The 15,466-nt window shown below is 31.9% G+C and overlaps 1 protein-coding gene across 3 annotated transcripts in view; it reads right to left on the bottom strand.

Annotated features, from left to right (window-relative positions):
• The window catches only part of LOC126889377 (titin), a 251,639-nt gene that overhangs the window by 182,233 nt on the left and 53,940 nt on the right, over positions 1–15,466 (bottom strand). For all 3 annotated transcript variants that reach the window (XM_050657632.1, XM_050657631.1, XM_050657633.1), the window contains exon 4: positions 846–4,341. In XM_050657632.1, coding sequence (XP_050513589.1) covers positions 846–4,341 — 3,496 coding nt within the window. The remainder of the gene's footprint in view (positions 1–845; positions 4,342–15,466) is intronic.

Here is a 15,466-nt window from a genome sequence, read left to right as displayed (position 1 = left end):
AAATTCCCAGGAACCGGATTATTGGAACAGCATTTCAAAATGTTTAATCCCCGTGAAGTTATTAAAAAACGAATTTATAAACAAATTAGAACAATTTTCAAATGTCATTTTAGAGGGGAGTTAAATTGAAATTTAAATGTATCAATACATTTACCGAAAATATACATAAAAATAAAAGTAACGAGGTTTTACACAGTTTTATGTTCTTTTGGCAACAACCGCGTTTTTGCAATTGAAAATATAGTAACATTGGATAAACAAATGAAATATCTCATAAATTATTAAATATTTTTTAACCAATTTTTTTTGCCTAATACTGGTAATATAGCGCAACTTCTCCTATTAAATAATAAAATAATTTATAGTGCTTATTTAAAACGCAAAAAATAGCTTTTTGCAAATTTGATTTTTAAATTTTATATATAATTATTTAAATAAATTGGGGGTCAAATTTAATTTAGTAAGTCTTAGGTGAAAGATTTGTCCTTCAGCTTTGTAGAAAAAATAACCTTGAAAGACTTTCATTAAAATGCAAATTACCTCAGCAGTTAAAAAAGTAAATATTGTGCAAAAATTACCCCTTTTTAATTATTTAAACAATGACCCCCTATTATGATTTGGGTACTTTCTTGAAAATATCTTTTGTACTCACCTAAACTTTGACATACAATTTGTTCCAACCTGTACGAATTTACATTTTGATTTACATGTAGTGTAATCTTATTTTACTAGACTATAAATATTTTCTTCTAAAACAATTAAAGAAGCGTACATCTTAACTAAGGGCAATAGACAATCTCATAGAAAAAATTCACTTACGGTTCATTACGATTAGATCGACTTACCTTTTGCACTTCTTTGGGACCCTCGACTTCTGGTATTCTTTTTCTTTCTCGGTACCTTAACATCAATATGGAACGACTCGTCAGAATCACAATCCTCGCTTCGAGTGGCGTGAAGCGAGTGTCGAGTAAACCTCCTAGGTTTACTCTCTTCGGTAGTTTCAGATACCTTCAGAGGATCAGATCTTCTCGTTGGTGCATCTGATTTTCTTGATTTTCTCTTGGGAGATTCGTTAATTGCTGTTGGCTTCGAAACTATCTTCTCCTTATCCATCAACTTATCCTTGGTCTCAGCTGAAACTTCTGCATTGTTGGTATGACTTTTTTTCAGTTTTGATGGCAAATCGTTCGTGACTGGTTCTGATGTTTCAATTTGATCAACTTTTCTTGTTTTTGGCTGAGTATGTTCCGATAATTTGTCTGGCGTTTCAGTTTGATGAGTAGTCTTCAATTTAGTCTTTGTATGTACCACAACTGTTTCTATTTTCACCTTTTGCTCTGATTTTTTTAACTTTGGTGTCGGCTCTTGCACAACCACAGACATTTCAACTAAGTCTGTTGTTTCCTTTTGTTCAAATGTTTTTAACTTTGGAGTTACATTTTCTACTACTAAATCTACGTTGTCTGTGTATTCAACTTGTCTTAACTTCTGTTTTAGGTCTTCATCTATTATTTCTTTATTTTCTGTATCCTCGCTTATTTCTACGACTTTTGCTTCTTCTATAGCAGCTTTTGGTGATTCCATACATTCAGATTTTTCTATCTTTGGTCTAGTTAATTTTACTGGTTGGTCTGGCATAACCTCTTTATTCGACTCAGATTTTAATTCCTCCACAACACTATCTTTTTCAACAGACGATTCCGACTGCTGTAAAATGCCACATGCTTCTAATACTACATGAACTTCATCGGTTGTCGATGTCTGTTTTTCAGCATCCGATTTCATTATTTTTGACTCAACAGTATCATCTGACTCAACGAGATTATCTGGTATAGTTTTGCGTTTACCGATTTTACCTTCCTTATTTTTGATTTTCTGAATTACTTCGTCGTTACTAGTAAATTTGTGTTTTGCTTTACTTGCACTCTTTCCCTCATTACCTGTCGAATTATCATCCACAACTACTTCTGCATTTGTATTTTTAACATCGGTTGTCGATGTCTGTTTTTCAGCATCCGATTTTATCATTTTTGACTCAACAGTGTCATCTGACTCAACGAGATTATCTGGTATAGGTTTACGTTTACCGATTTTACCTTCTTTATTTTTGGTTTTCGGAATTACTTCGTCGTTACCAGTAAATTTGTGTTTTGCTTTACTTGCACTCTTTCCCTCATTACCTGTCGAATTATCATCCACAACTACTTCTGCATTTGTATTTTTAACATCGGTTGTCGATGTCTGTTTTTCAGCAACCGATTTTATTATTTTTGACTCAACAGTGTCATCTGACTCAACAAGATTATCTGGTAAAGTTTTGCGTTTACCGATTTTACTTTCTTTATTTTTGGTTTTCGGAATTACTTCGTCGTTACCAGTAAATTTGTGTTTTGCTTTACTTGTATTCTTTCCCTCATTACCTGTCGAATTATCATCCACAACTACTTCTGCATTTGTATTTTTAACATCGGTTGTCGATGTCTGTTTTTCAGCATCCGATTTTATCATTTTTGACTCAATAGTGTCATCTGACTCAACGAGATTATCTGGTATAGGTTTACGTTTACCGATTTTACCTTCTTTATTTTTGGTTTTCGGAATTATTTCGTCGTTACCAGTAAATTTGTGTTTTGATTTACTTGTACTCTTTCCCTCATTACCTGTCGAGTTATCATCCACAACTACTTCTGCATTTGTATTTTTAACATCTTCTTTATCTACGATATTTTCGACATCTTCATTTTTCGATTTCAATTTGTCCTTATTTTCTTCCTTAGACGTTTTTGCCTTTGCCTTAAGTTCTATTTCACGCTGCTCTGTTTTTTTAACATTAGGAAGTTCCGGAAAGCTATCTATAGAAACGTTGTCATCATCTTTTTGATTATCATTAACTAATTTGTGGCTTAATATTTCCATGTAGATAGCTGCAGCTTCTTTCGTCTTTCTAGAAGGTCTTTGAGATCTTGGTAACACGTCGTCCTCACATTTTGTTCGTAAGTGTTGTTCTTTGACATCTTTTCTTGTACTACTTTTAGTTTTTGTGGTTTTCTTAATTGTTTCGGTTTCATCTTTAGCAGTGTGTACCGATTCCTTAACACTTTCCTTGTCTTTACGTTTGGTAATGGTTTTTATAGTAACATTGTCTATAATTTGTCCTTTTTCTATTGTTTCCTTCTCACTACTTTTATGTTCTGGGTGATTTTCAGCAGATTCTGGTACTGTGTTCAACTCATCAATTACATCGGAAGGCACAGGTACAGTTTCCGAACTTTCAACTATTTTTTCATCTTGTGTACTTTGTGTTATATTTTCTAAATCAACTGTTTGTACATTAGCTTCTACTACTAGATCAACTGTTTCTTCCACTTCATTTAAATCATCTACATCTGTCACTGTTTGTTTCGCGTGAACATCCTTAGAATGATTGCTGCCTTCAATACTCTCCGGTATGATTTCTGAGTTAACCTTTTTATCTTCTATTTCATTTTGACTAACACTTTGTTTACTGTCTATTTCATTTTCTTTATAATCTTCATCTATGACTAAACCTTTATCATCTGGATCTTCGTCACTGCATTCATTTTCTTGATTAATTTTTTCAATAGGTTCTATGTTAACTATGATTTTTTTAACGGTTTCTACACTAGGTACGTCGGGAGGTTGATCTTCTATTCTCGTTTGAATTGTTTTCGTTTCCATTACAGTATCATTATTTATTTCTTCTTGTTTATATTGTTCACTACATTTGTTTTCTGTTTTAACTAAATCTGGAGGCCGATCTTCCATTTTCTGCTTATATTTCAAGACTTTTAACGGATTTGATTTCGTTAAAGTCATCTTTCCTCTTAGTCCTGTATTTTTACATTTTATATTTTTTGAACTTAACTGTTTTCCTTTTGCATCAATTCCACTCTTATTATCTTCTATTACTGCTTCTTGAGTATGGGTTTTAGGTTTTTTGGCAGTATCCAAGTTTCTGCTAGAGCGTCTGCTGCTTTCTTCTGTGTGACTTTTAACAGTTTTATTATGTACAACCGGAGTACCCTTGTTAGCACTTTTTAATATGTCAACGTTTTTGCGAATTACATTGGACATTCTTGAACTCTTTTTAACTTCCACTGATGAAGTGGGTTTTGTCTTAACGGTACTCGATTTATTAATTTCTTTTTTAACATCTACAGATCTTGTACGCTGTCGTCTATCTCTATCCGAGACTTTGCTGTTTTCCTTCTTTATATCAACAACTTTTTTAAAATCCTTTTTGATGTCAGTATTTCTATTTATTCGCCTAGTGTCTACATTTTTACTTATTGTTTCCTTTATATCTTTCTTTTCCACCTAAAAAAATATAGAATCAATTCCTTATTTCTTATAAACAACTACACAAAATAAACGCATCACTTTTTAGTTTTACTATTATTTGTAATTTGTAATCACAACGGCTTCGGGCGGATGAGTTGATAAGTGATGTGATAGAGGGTAATATTTTGTCCTAGGGTTGGAAAACTGGCACTAAATGCGGATGAACCGAGAAATAGGTCAACCGTGTAAGTATGTATAAGGCAAGGAGAAACCACTACATTAATACCGAAACCAGTCAAAATGAATTTAGGGTTGCACAAAAGGGAACTTACACATTTTTTTATTACATAATAATGTTCAGTTTCGTTTAAAAATAAGGCTCCAAAATTTCACGCCTTAAAACCTTACAATAACTAAGTACAAATTTAAAATCTTCTATGTATTTAAATCATTTCAAACGATCAAAAACACTTGTGACGTCACATCATTGTATTTTCTACTGACGTTTATAATGTCTCATTTAAAATTATATACAATTTTGTTTACTTTGTTGGTGCGGAATGTAAACATTATAATCTGACGTCACGACGCGTTTTGGGCTTGCTGCTATAATTTGAATTTAGAATCGTCTTTAGGTGCCAAACGAAAGACAAAAACAACTTCATTTTCTTTGATATATAATTTAAATTATGTTCTGTTGTGATTTATAACATTTTTTTCGAATTTAAAATTTATGCAAGTTCCCCATTCGCAGTGGCAAATCATTATGTAGTTGTTAGTACTAACTAACACAGAAAACAAATCGATAAGGGAACGTGAAAAATACTACGAACCACCGAAGCCAATCAAATTGACCACATCCTCATCTCAAACAGATGAGCAACAGACATAACTAATGTCAGAATGTATTGCGGATACCCCACCAAGAAACAATAATATCAAAATGCTTCTACAAATAAAACTTAACGGAACAGAGAGGAACATACTGCAGAAGAGGAATAGAGACAATTAAAATCAATAATCACGGAATCTGGAGAGGAAACTGTCGGAAAATCCAAGAGACAAATAAATGCGGAATGATATGATGATGAATGAACTTCAATGAAACACAAGAAATGGCAGGGAAAGTTAGAACGAGAATATAATAAAAACGACTAGAATATGCAGAAGAAAAAAAGAGAGTCTTTGGAAAAACAAGTACAAGAAATCCTAGAGCATAACAACAGACACGAAGGCAGAAAATTCTATAAGCAAATAAAAAAATACACACAGTCATTTAGACCAAAATTTACGATATGCAAAGACAAGAACGGAGAGCTACTAAGAGAGAAGCAAAAAAATTTAAAGGACATGGAAATAATACTTCGAAGAAAACCTAAACGCAGATAATGAAAATGAACAAAACGAGATGATATATTATAATGTGAGGAGCAGCACATTGAAAATCCGAGTTATGAAGAAGAGGTGCAGATAATAAAGTACTACAAAACAATAAAGCGCCAGGGACGCACGGAATTTCGGCAGAATTATTAAAACATAGAGGATCCGAAATATGGGGAAGAATTCATTATTTAATATTAATATGGACCAAAGAGCAAACCTCAGAGGAATGGGTAGTTGACCTTATACAGTTAATATAAAATATTATAAGAAAGATAAGAAAGGAGATAAGGGGGAATGCAAGAATTATAGACCAATTACATTTCTAAATGTAGTATACAAAATTCCTGCCCAGGGATACGGGTGAAGACCACAACGGCGGAGACGGCGTAGAAGAGGATCTTCGGTTCGGCGTCAATGGCGGAAGTGGCAGGCCTGTTTTTTCGGCATACCACTGCAGAATCGGATCTAAAATGGGCGGTTGTGGATTCTGGTTGGCGAAGAAACATCGACGGCGAAAGAAAAGGAGCAGATTGGGCTCTTTAGTCCTGTAAAACAACCAATCTAAAGGAAGAAAACCTTGATTACAAATTACCCGGTCTTCCAGGTAGGGGGTTAAGACGTCAGGCCGGTTCCCTGTCACTTGTAAAAATTAGAAAAATACCAAAAAGCCTAAAGATTGCCTCGGAATCTCGGACGGATTAAATAATAAACGACTTCGGCGACGGAAAAGGATTATGAACATTGGCACCTGGAATGTGCAGAGTATCAGCGGAAAGATGGAAGAAATAACTGAAGAAATTAAAAAACTAGATATGGATATAGTTGTCTTAACCGAAACAAAGAAGAAAGGAATAGGTATAGAAAAAGTAAACAATTATGTACATATATTCAGCGGAGTTTCAAAACACGAGAGAGCGAAAAGAGGAGTATCCGTTCTAATACACAAAAAACATAAACATAAAATCACTGACTTTGAAGCAATAGACGAAAATATAATAAGAGTAAACATAACGATAAAAGAAACACCTATTACGATACTTGGGGTTTATGCAATCAGTGATGATGAACCTTACACAAACAAAGATGAGTTCTTTGCTAAAGTTAACGACGAAATTACGAAAATTGGAAATAGAAGAGAATAGATAGTTATGGGAGACCTGAACAGTAGAGTAGGTCGTAAAGTAGATAATAAGGTGGTAGGTCCCTACGGAGAAATAAACCAGAATGATAATGGTGAGAGGCTAATTGAAATATGTGAAAACCATCAATTAAAAATAACCAATGGATTTTTTAAACATAGAGATGTACACAAGTACACCTGGACCCAAACTACAAGAAATTTAAAATCAATTATAGACTATGTCATCATAAAACAAAATACTAATATGCAAGTACAGGACACAAGAGCATACAGAGGAATAACATGTGGTTCAGATCATTATGTCGTAAAATCAAAAGTAACCTGTCCATTTAGATATAAAATAACACATAATCAAACAAATTGTCAACCCCAACAAGAAGAAACTTTGGAAAAAAGAAGTTATAATTTGGATAGTTTGACCCAAGAGAGTACACGAATACTGTATCAACAAAGACTGGATGGCAAACTAAACAAACTGGTGGGAAACGGTAAAGGAAATTAATTCTGACGCACGAAAAAAGGGCTTAAAATAGGCGAAACCAAGTACATGCTCGTCAAAAGAGCACTTTACAATGTAAATAATATCGCAATAGACAACTATAGCATCGAACGTTATAAAGATCGGATGGACAAGAGGTCATAAAGGCTGAACAAGAAGGATCAGGACGATATTATCCTTAGGTGGAACAAGAAATGACCTAAGATGGAAAGGTCCAATCGCCTACATTTGCGATACAATGGCCGCGTTGCTTAAGTCGAAAGAGATGTGGGCGTCATTCGTGGGGTTGGGCTCTTGTTGCAATAAAAGATGGAAAATGAATAGGGCTACTAGAACAATAACAGAAAAAAGATAAATGGATAATAATTAACTGATGGTTTGACACTTGGATTCAAAGAAAACGAGAATACTAAATATATATAACTAAAAAGTGGGCGCCATTAAATTTTGACCAATTAAATTTACAAAGGAACATTTAACGAAAGAGACATAACACAATAACAGAAAAATTAGCAATACTGCTACAACAAACATAACGAAACACAAATAATAAATCTTGGGCTGTAAAGAGAATTAAATAAATAAAATTCAATAGCATACACTAACAAAATATTTATTGAATTAAAAAAACTCAAAGAGATCCAGATATTTACATAGTAAAACGAAGTAAATACATGCCAACCACAAAATAAAAGAATAAAAAATTATTCATTTAATATGCAAAATAAATGTTGATGAAAGAAACAATTAGTATCAAATATAATAATTATTACTGCATATATATACACTGTGTCCGTAAAGTATGGAACAAATTCTTTTTTAGCTAACAGAGCATTTTAAGAAATAATCCTGAAACACGTCGATTTTTGATTTTAATTTACGGTGTTTTAAAATAATATTCTGATATACAGGGTGAATTACTTTCGAGTAATGACGTCACCGTCATTTTTTTTTAATGGAACACCCCCATTTTGTCTCAATTTTCGGATTACTCTAGCTGAGCTGATTCCAAAAATGTATCACATATTGATTCAAATTGGTACAGGGTGGACAAAAATACAATAGTTTTGTGTATGCTCATATTATTAAAGTTTAATTAATTTTTGATATTAAATTAAAATATTCAACTAAACAATATCAAAAATTAATTAAAATTAAAATATAATTAAAATATCAAAAATAAAATAAGTATTTTTGAAAATATTGTTAATTTAACTAACGCGTTACTGTATGAACACACACAAATCTATTGTATTTTTGTCCACCCTGTACCAATTTGAATCAACATGTGATACATTTTTGGAATCAGCTCAGCTAGAGTAATCCGAAAATTGAGACAAAATGGGGGTGTTCCATTTAAAGTCATTACTCGAAAGTAATTCACCCTGTATATTAGAATATTGTTTTAAAATACGGTAAATAAAAATCAAAAATCGACGTGTTTCAGGATTATTTCTTAAAATGCTCTGTTTAGCTAAAAAAGAATTTGTTCCATACTTTACGGACACAGTGTATATATATATATATATATATATATATATATATATATATATATATATATATATATATTCTTGTGGGCCAAAAATTGACTGCATCCTCAAGAATTACTGCTTGATATATATATATATATATATATATATATATATATATATATATATATATATATATATATTCACCAACATAGTCACGGGTTTTGGCAGTAAGCCGACGATATATATATATATATATATATATATATATATATAATATATATATATATATCGGGATAATACCCGAAGGTTGGCTGTATACCATCTAGTTAAATAAAATTAACATGAAGTAAAACTCCCTAGTGTAGTTGGTATATTTAATAAAAATTATAAAAATTTTTAAAAATCCAAACGGATTACGTTCAAAACGTTTTCGGACTTATCAGTCCATCATCAGTGAACCTAAAAGTAAGTAATCTCACTTAGTAAAATTGAAAAGGGTGAAATTTTGAATGTTAAAAATTGAAAAGTGTGGTTACGATTACTTACTCTCTGTCCTTGCTAAATAGCCACAATGCCAAACACTGGTCAAGATGTATGTTCTAACTACATGGTGAAATCTGATCTACAATTTGGCTTACATTGGATGCCAACGGATTAGTACTAGGAACATGATGCTCTACTCCATTAATTAAGAGATTTTTTTTATAATTAGGTCTACATTGAACTACGTTTAGTCTGTCAATGATTTAGAAGGAAGTTGAAATACTTCAAATGTCAGTAACATTGACATCCAGGAAAGGGAATTTTTAAGGTATTAACCAAGGTCAAGATCCAATGTGGTTACGGAACTTTAAGTTTAAGACTGTGTTGGAATTTTAATTTTTAATATTAGAATTTAAAATTTACTATTTTTATAAAAATATTACAACCATTACCATAAACTTGACTATAAAATTAAATTTGATCGAACTTATTGTCATAATATTGTAATGAAAAAAATGTAGGATAGAATTATTGGTTAATGAAAGTTAATAATTTTTTTGGCCTAAAATAGCCTTGTGGGTGAAAGTTAAAACGTTGAAGTGATACAACCGTTGTTTAGTGTGTATAGAAATATAAATTTGTTAACTGTAATGTTGGTTGTATAAGTCTAGTAAGATATTGATTCTGTATGAAATTAACCAATTAAAAAATTTGGTGAGAATTGAGGTAACTGATATAAGATTGTTAAGTGAAAAATATAAATAATTGACGGGATGTGAAAATGTGTTAGTTATAGTCAAAAATATAGGAAGTATTATAACATTATGCATATAAAAGAAAATGGAATTATTTGATTGTTAAATTAAAACTAAGTTGATAAAATGTGTAAATGAACAAAAGATTCAAAAGAAGTGCGTCAACCGGATGCACAAGACACAAACTGTATTTGGAAAATAATTAAAAGTTAAAAATAGTAAAATAAGAATAAAGTTGTAAAGTTAGAGATTAGAGTGGCTAGAAAGATAGATGCAACATATTAAAATTTTTGAATTTTTAAGAAAAAATGTTTTTTAAAAAAGAAGAAAAATGAAAAATAAAAGAACAAGAAAGAGAAAAATAAACTAAAAAGGAAAAAGGACCTGTATGAAAAAGGAAGAATTAAATGAATAGCGTAGTAAAACATTTTGGAAAAGATCAAGGAACGAAGTAAAGACCCAAGCGGCGAATAGACAAATAGATAAGGTCAATGATTTATGAAGGGAAAAGTAGGGTGAGAAAATGGCAAAGGGTGAATTAGTTGTGTTGGTGTTACTGGGGGTTATAGAGTAAATGATTAGTATGAAAGGAGATTTTGGAAATAGAAGGAAGTGAAGTATGAAAAAGAATGAAAAAGAAGGTTAAGTTAAAGGTTTTGGGTGAGGTCAGGAAAGTTGCTAAGAGTGAAGGATAAATTGAAAAAACAAGGAATTTAGGAAAAAAGTTGACGGTGAATGGGAGTAAAATTGCGATTAAGGGAGGTTTGTCTATTCACACAATTGGGACTGGACCTCAAGTCTCGGATAATCTCCAAATCCTCATACAAGTCCAATCGGAGTGTGTTTTTCTGCTGTATATTGTGCACCAACTGGACACCCTCAGGAATCTTAAGTTCATGTCTATTGACTTTAAGGTGATGTGAGAAGGAGGAAGTAGTATCTCTCTTACTATGTTCTAGGGATCTGGTGGCAAGAGATCTACAAGTTCTACCGATGTAGGTAGCATCACAATCTGAGCAAGAGAGTTTATATACACCACTACGGTTCATGTAGTTGATTGGATCCTTAGTATTGGTCAAACTCTTGTTAAGGGTGTTATTAACTTTAAAAGAAATTTTTATATTATCACAGGAGTTGGTAATAATGTATTTAACTCTTTCAGATAGATTAGGGTTATGGAAAGGCAATGAAGCATAAATCGGAGTTGTTGTAGATGAAGTAGAAGAAAAAGCTGACTGTTGAAGTAATCTGAGCTCTCTTTTATGTTGGAGTTTATTGATGATATCAGGGTCATAACCATTGTTTATAGCAATCTGTTTAATGATGTTTAATTCTTTGTTAAATTCTGTTGATGAAAGAGGAATAGAATTTAATCTGTGGATAAAACTACGGAATGAAGAAAGTTTGTGGGAAAGAGGATGATTAGATGATGAATGAATTACCTGATCTGTTTGAGTAGGTTTACGGTAGATCCCAAAGCTGAAATGGTCATCTAGTCTGGTGATAGAAAGGTCTAAGAAATTAATGGAGTTAGAAGTTTCTAGTTCCATAGTGAAAGTGATTTTTGGATGAATTTGATTTATTTTATGAAGTAAATTCTGTGCTGAGTTGGAATCGCCTGAGATCAGAAGTAAACAATCATCTACAAAACGGAACCAGTGTAAAATCTCAGTATTTTTTATGATATAGTTGGATTCTAAATGATCCATAAAAACATCAGCTAGGAACGGGGATAAGCAACTACCCATTGCTAGACCATCAGGTTGTTGGTAAAAGTTGTTATTGAAAACAAAGTAATCTTGAGATAGACAAATTTTGAGAATGTTTATGATAGACGAAGTGGTATTAGGGGTTATAGAGTTATTTAAAAGAAGTGAGTTAACCAGACTAATAGATTCATGTTTGGGTACTGAGGTAAATAAATTGCTAACATCAAAGGAAAGCATAGTAATATTCGGATTAAGATTAATAAGTTGAAGTTTTTCAACTAATTGGCGAGAATTCAAAACTGTAAATTGGGGAGTGAAGTTTATGAAGTTCTTGATAATTTTTAGAATGAATTTAGATAAAATAGAAACTGGGGTGTTTATAAAACTGACGACGGGACGGATAGGAATGTCAACTTTGTGGATCTTTGGTAAACCGTATAACCTAGGGATCAATGGATTAGATGGAATTTTATTGTATGGTGCTTCATGTTCAGAGAAGAAATCAGAATATTGTTTTAAATTATTTTTCAATTTTGAAACAAAAGATTTAGATGGATCAACAGGAAGAAGGGTAAAATTATTGGTGTCAAGAAAGGAAGTGACTTTATCAATGTATAGTTGTTGTTCTAAAATAACAAGACAGTTGCCCTTATCTGCTTTACTAAAAACAAGTTGATGGTTTTTAATCTTATTTTTTATTGACTTTAAGGTGGATAAAAGAGAATTGGTTTTTTTAAGAGAAAAATTGGGAAATGAAGAAGTTGAAGAAATGTTGTTACTGTGGGCTGGATTAGGTGTAAGAGAAGAAGACGATGATGAATTGTTGTAATTAATAGAATGGTTATTGTTAGAAAGTTTAACTAATTTCTAAACTTACTCTAACAATACTTACTCGAAACTTTCTAACAATAACCATTCTATTAATTACAACAATTCATCATCGTCTTCTTCTCTTACACCTAATCCAGCCCACAGTAACAACATTTCTTCAACTTCTTCATTTCCCAATTTTTCTCTTAAAAAAACCAATTCTCTTTTATCCACCTTAAAGTCAATAAAAAATAAGATTAAAAACCATCAACTTGTTTTTAGTAAAGCAGATAAGGGCAACTGTCTTGTTATTTTAGAACAACAACTATACATTGATAAAGTCACTTCCTTTCTTGACACCAATAATTTTACCCTTCTTCCTGTTGATCCATCTAAATCTTTTGTTTCAAAATTGAAAAATAATTTAAAACAATATTCTGATTTCTTCTCTGAACATGAAGCACCATACAATAAAATTCCATCTAATCCATTGATCCCTAGGTTATACGGTTTACCAAAGATCCACAAAGTTGACATTCCTATCCGTCCCGTCGTCAGTTTTATAAACACCCCAGTTTCTATTTTATCTAAATTCATTCTAAAAATTATCAAGAACTTCATAAACTTCACTCCCCAATTTACAGTTTTGAATTCTCGCCAATTAGTTGAAAAACTTCAACTTATTAATCTTAATCCGAATATTACTATGCTTTCCTTTGATGTTAGCAATTTATTTACCTCAGTACCCAAACATGAATCTATTAGTCTGGTTAACTCACTTCTTTTAAATAACTCTATAACCCCTAATACCACTTCGTCTATCATAAACATTCTCAAAATTTGTCTATCTCAAGATTACTTTGTTTTCAATAACAACTTTTACCAACAACCTGATGGTCTAGCAATGGGTAGTTGCTTATCCCCGTTCCTAGCTGATGTTTTTATGGATCATTTAGAATCCAACTATATCATAAAAAATACTGAGATTTTACACTGGTTCCGTTTTGTAGATGATTGTTTACTTCTGATCTCAGGCGATTCCAACTCAGCACAGAATTTACTTCATAAAATAAATCAAATTCATCCAAAAATCACTTTCACTATGGAACTAGAAACTTCTAACTCCATTAATTTCTTAGACCTTTCTATCACCAGACTAGATGACCATTTCAGCTTTGGGATCTACCGTAAACCTACTCAAACAGATCAGGTAATTCATTCATCATCTAATCATCCTCTTTCCCACAAACTTTCTTCATTCCGTAGTTTTATCCACAGATTAAATTCTATTCCTCTTTCATCAACAGAATTTAACAAAGAATTAAACATCATTAAACAGATTGCTATAAACAATGGTTATGACCCTGATATCATCAATAAACTCCAACATAAAAGAGAGCTCAGATTACTTCAACAGTCAGCTTTTTCTTCTACTTCATCTACAACAACTCCGATTTATGCTTCATTGCCTTTCCATAACCCTAATCTATCTGAAAGAGTTAAATACATTATTACCAACTCCTGTGATAATATAAAAATTTCTTTTAAAGTTAATAACACCCTTAACAAGAGTTTGACCAATACTAAGGATCCAATCAACTACATGAACCGTAGTGGTGTATATAAACTCTCTTGCTCAGATTGTGATGCTACCTACATCGGTAGAACTTGTAGATCTCTTGCCACCAGATCCCTAGAACATAGTAAGAGAGATACTACTTCCTCCTTCTCACATCACCTTAAAGTCAATAGACATGAACTTAAGATTCCTGAGGGTGTCCAGTTGGTGCACAATATACAGCAGAAAAACACACTCCGATTGGACTTGTATGAGGATTTGGAGATTATCCGAGACTTGAGGTCCAGTCCCAATTGTGTGAATAGACAAACCTCCCTTAATCGCAATTTTACTCCCATTCACCGTCAACTTTTTTCCTAAATTCCTTGTTTTTTCAATTTATCCTTCACTCTTAGCAACTTTCCTGACCTCACCCAAAACCTTTAACTTAACCTTCTTTTTCATTCTTTTTCATACTTCACTTCCTTCTATTTCCAAAATCTCCTTTCATACTAATCATTTACTCTATAACCCCCAGTAACACCAACACAACTAATTCACCCTTTGCCATTTTCTCACCCTACTTTTCCCTTCATAAATCATTGACCTTATCTATTTGTCTATTCGCCGCTTGGGTCTTTACTTCGTTCCTTGATCTTTTCCAAAATGTTTTACTACGCTATTCATTTAATTCTTCCTTTTTCATACAGGTCCTTTTTCCTTTTTAGTTTATTTTTCTCTTTCTTGTTCTTTTATTTTTCATTTTTCTTCTTTTTTAAAAAACATTTTTTCTTAAAAATTCAAAAATTTTAATATGTTGCATCTATCTTTCTAGCCACTCTAATCTCTAACTTTACAACTTTATTCTTATTTTACTATTTTTAACTTTTAATTATTTTCCAAATACAGTTTGTGTCTTGTGCATCCGGTTGACGCACTTCTTTTGAATCTTTTGTTCATTTACACATTTTATCAACTTAGTTTTAATTTAACAATCAAATAATTCCATTTTCTTTTATATGCATAATGTTATAATACTTCCTATATTTTTGACTATAACTAACACATTTTCACATCCCGTCAATTATTTATATTTTTCACTTAACAATCTTATATCAGTTACCTCAATTCTCACCAAATTTTTTAATTGGTTAATTTCATACAGAATCAATATCTTACTAGACTTATACAACCAACATTACAGTTAACAAATTTATATTTCTATACACACTAAACAACGGTTGTATCACTTCAACGTTTTAACTTTCACCCACAAGGCTATTTTAGGCCAAAAAAATTATTAACTTTCATTAACCAATAATTCTATCCTACATTTTTTTCATTACAATAT

This window comes from Diabrotica virgifera, chromosome 8 (assembly GCF_917563875.1).
Source record: "Diabrotica virgifera virgifera chromosome 8, PGI_DIABVI_V3a".
NCBI lineage: Eukaryota > Metazoa > Arthropoda > Insecta > Coleoptera > Chrysomelidae > Diabrotica > Diabrotica virgifera.
The sequence above is the reverse complement of the archived record's forward strand: the minus strand, read 5'-3'. Positions and strand labels throughout refer to the sequence as shown.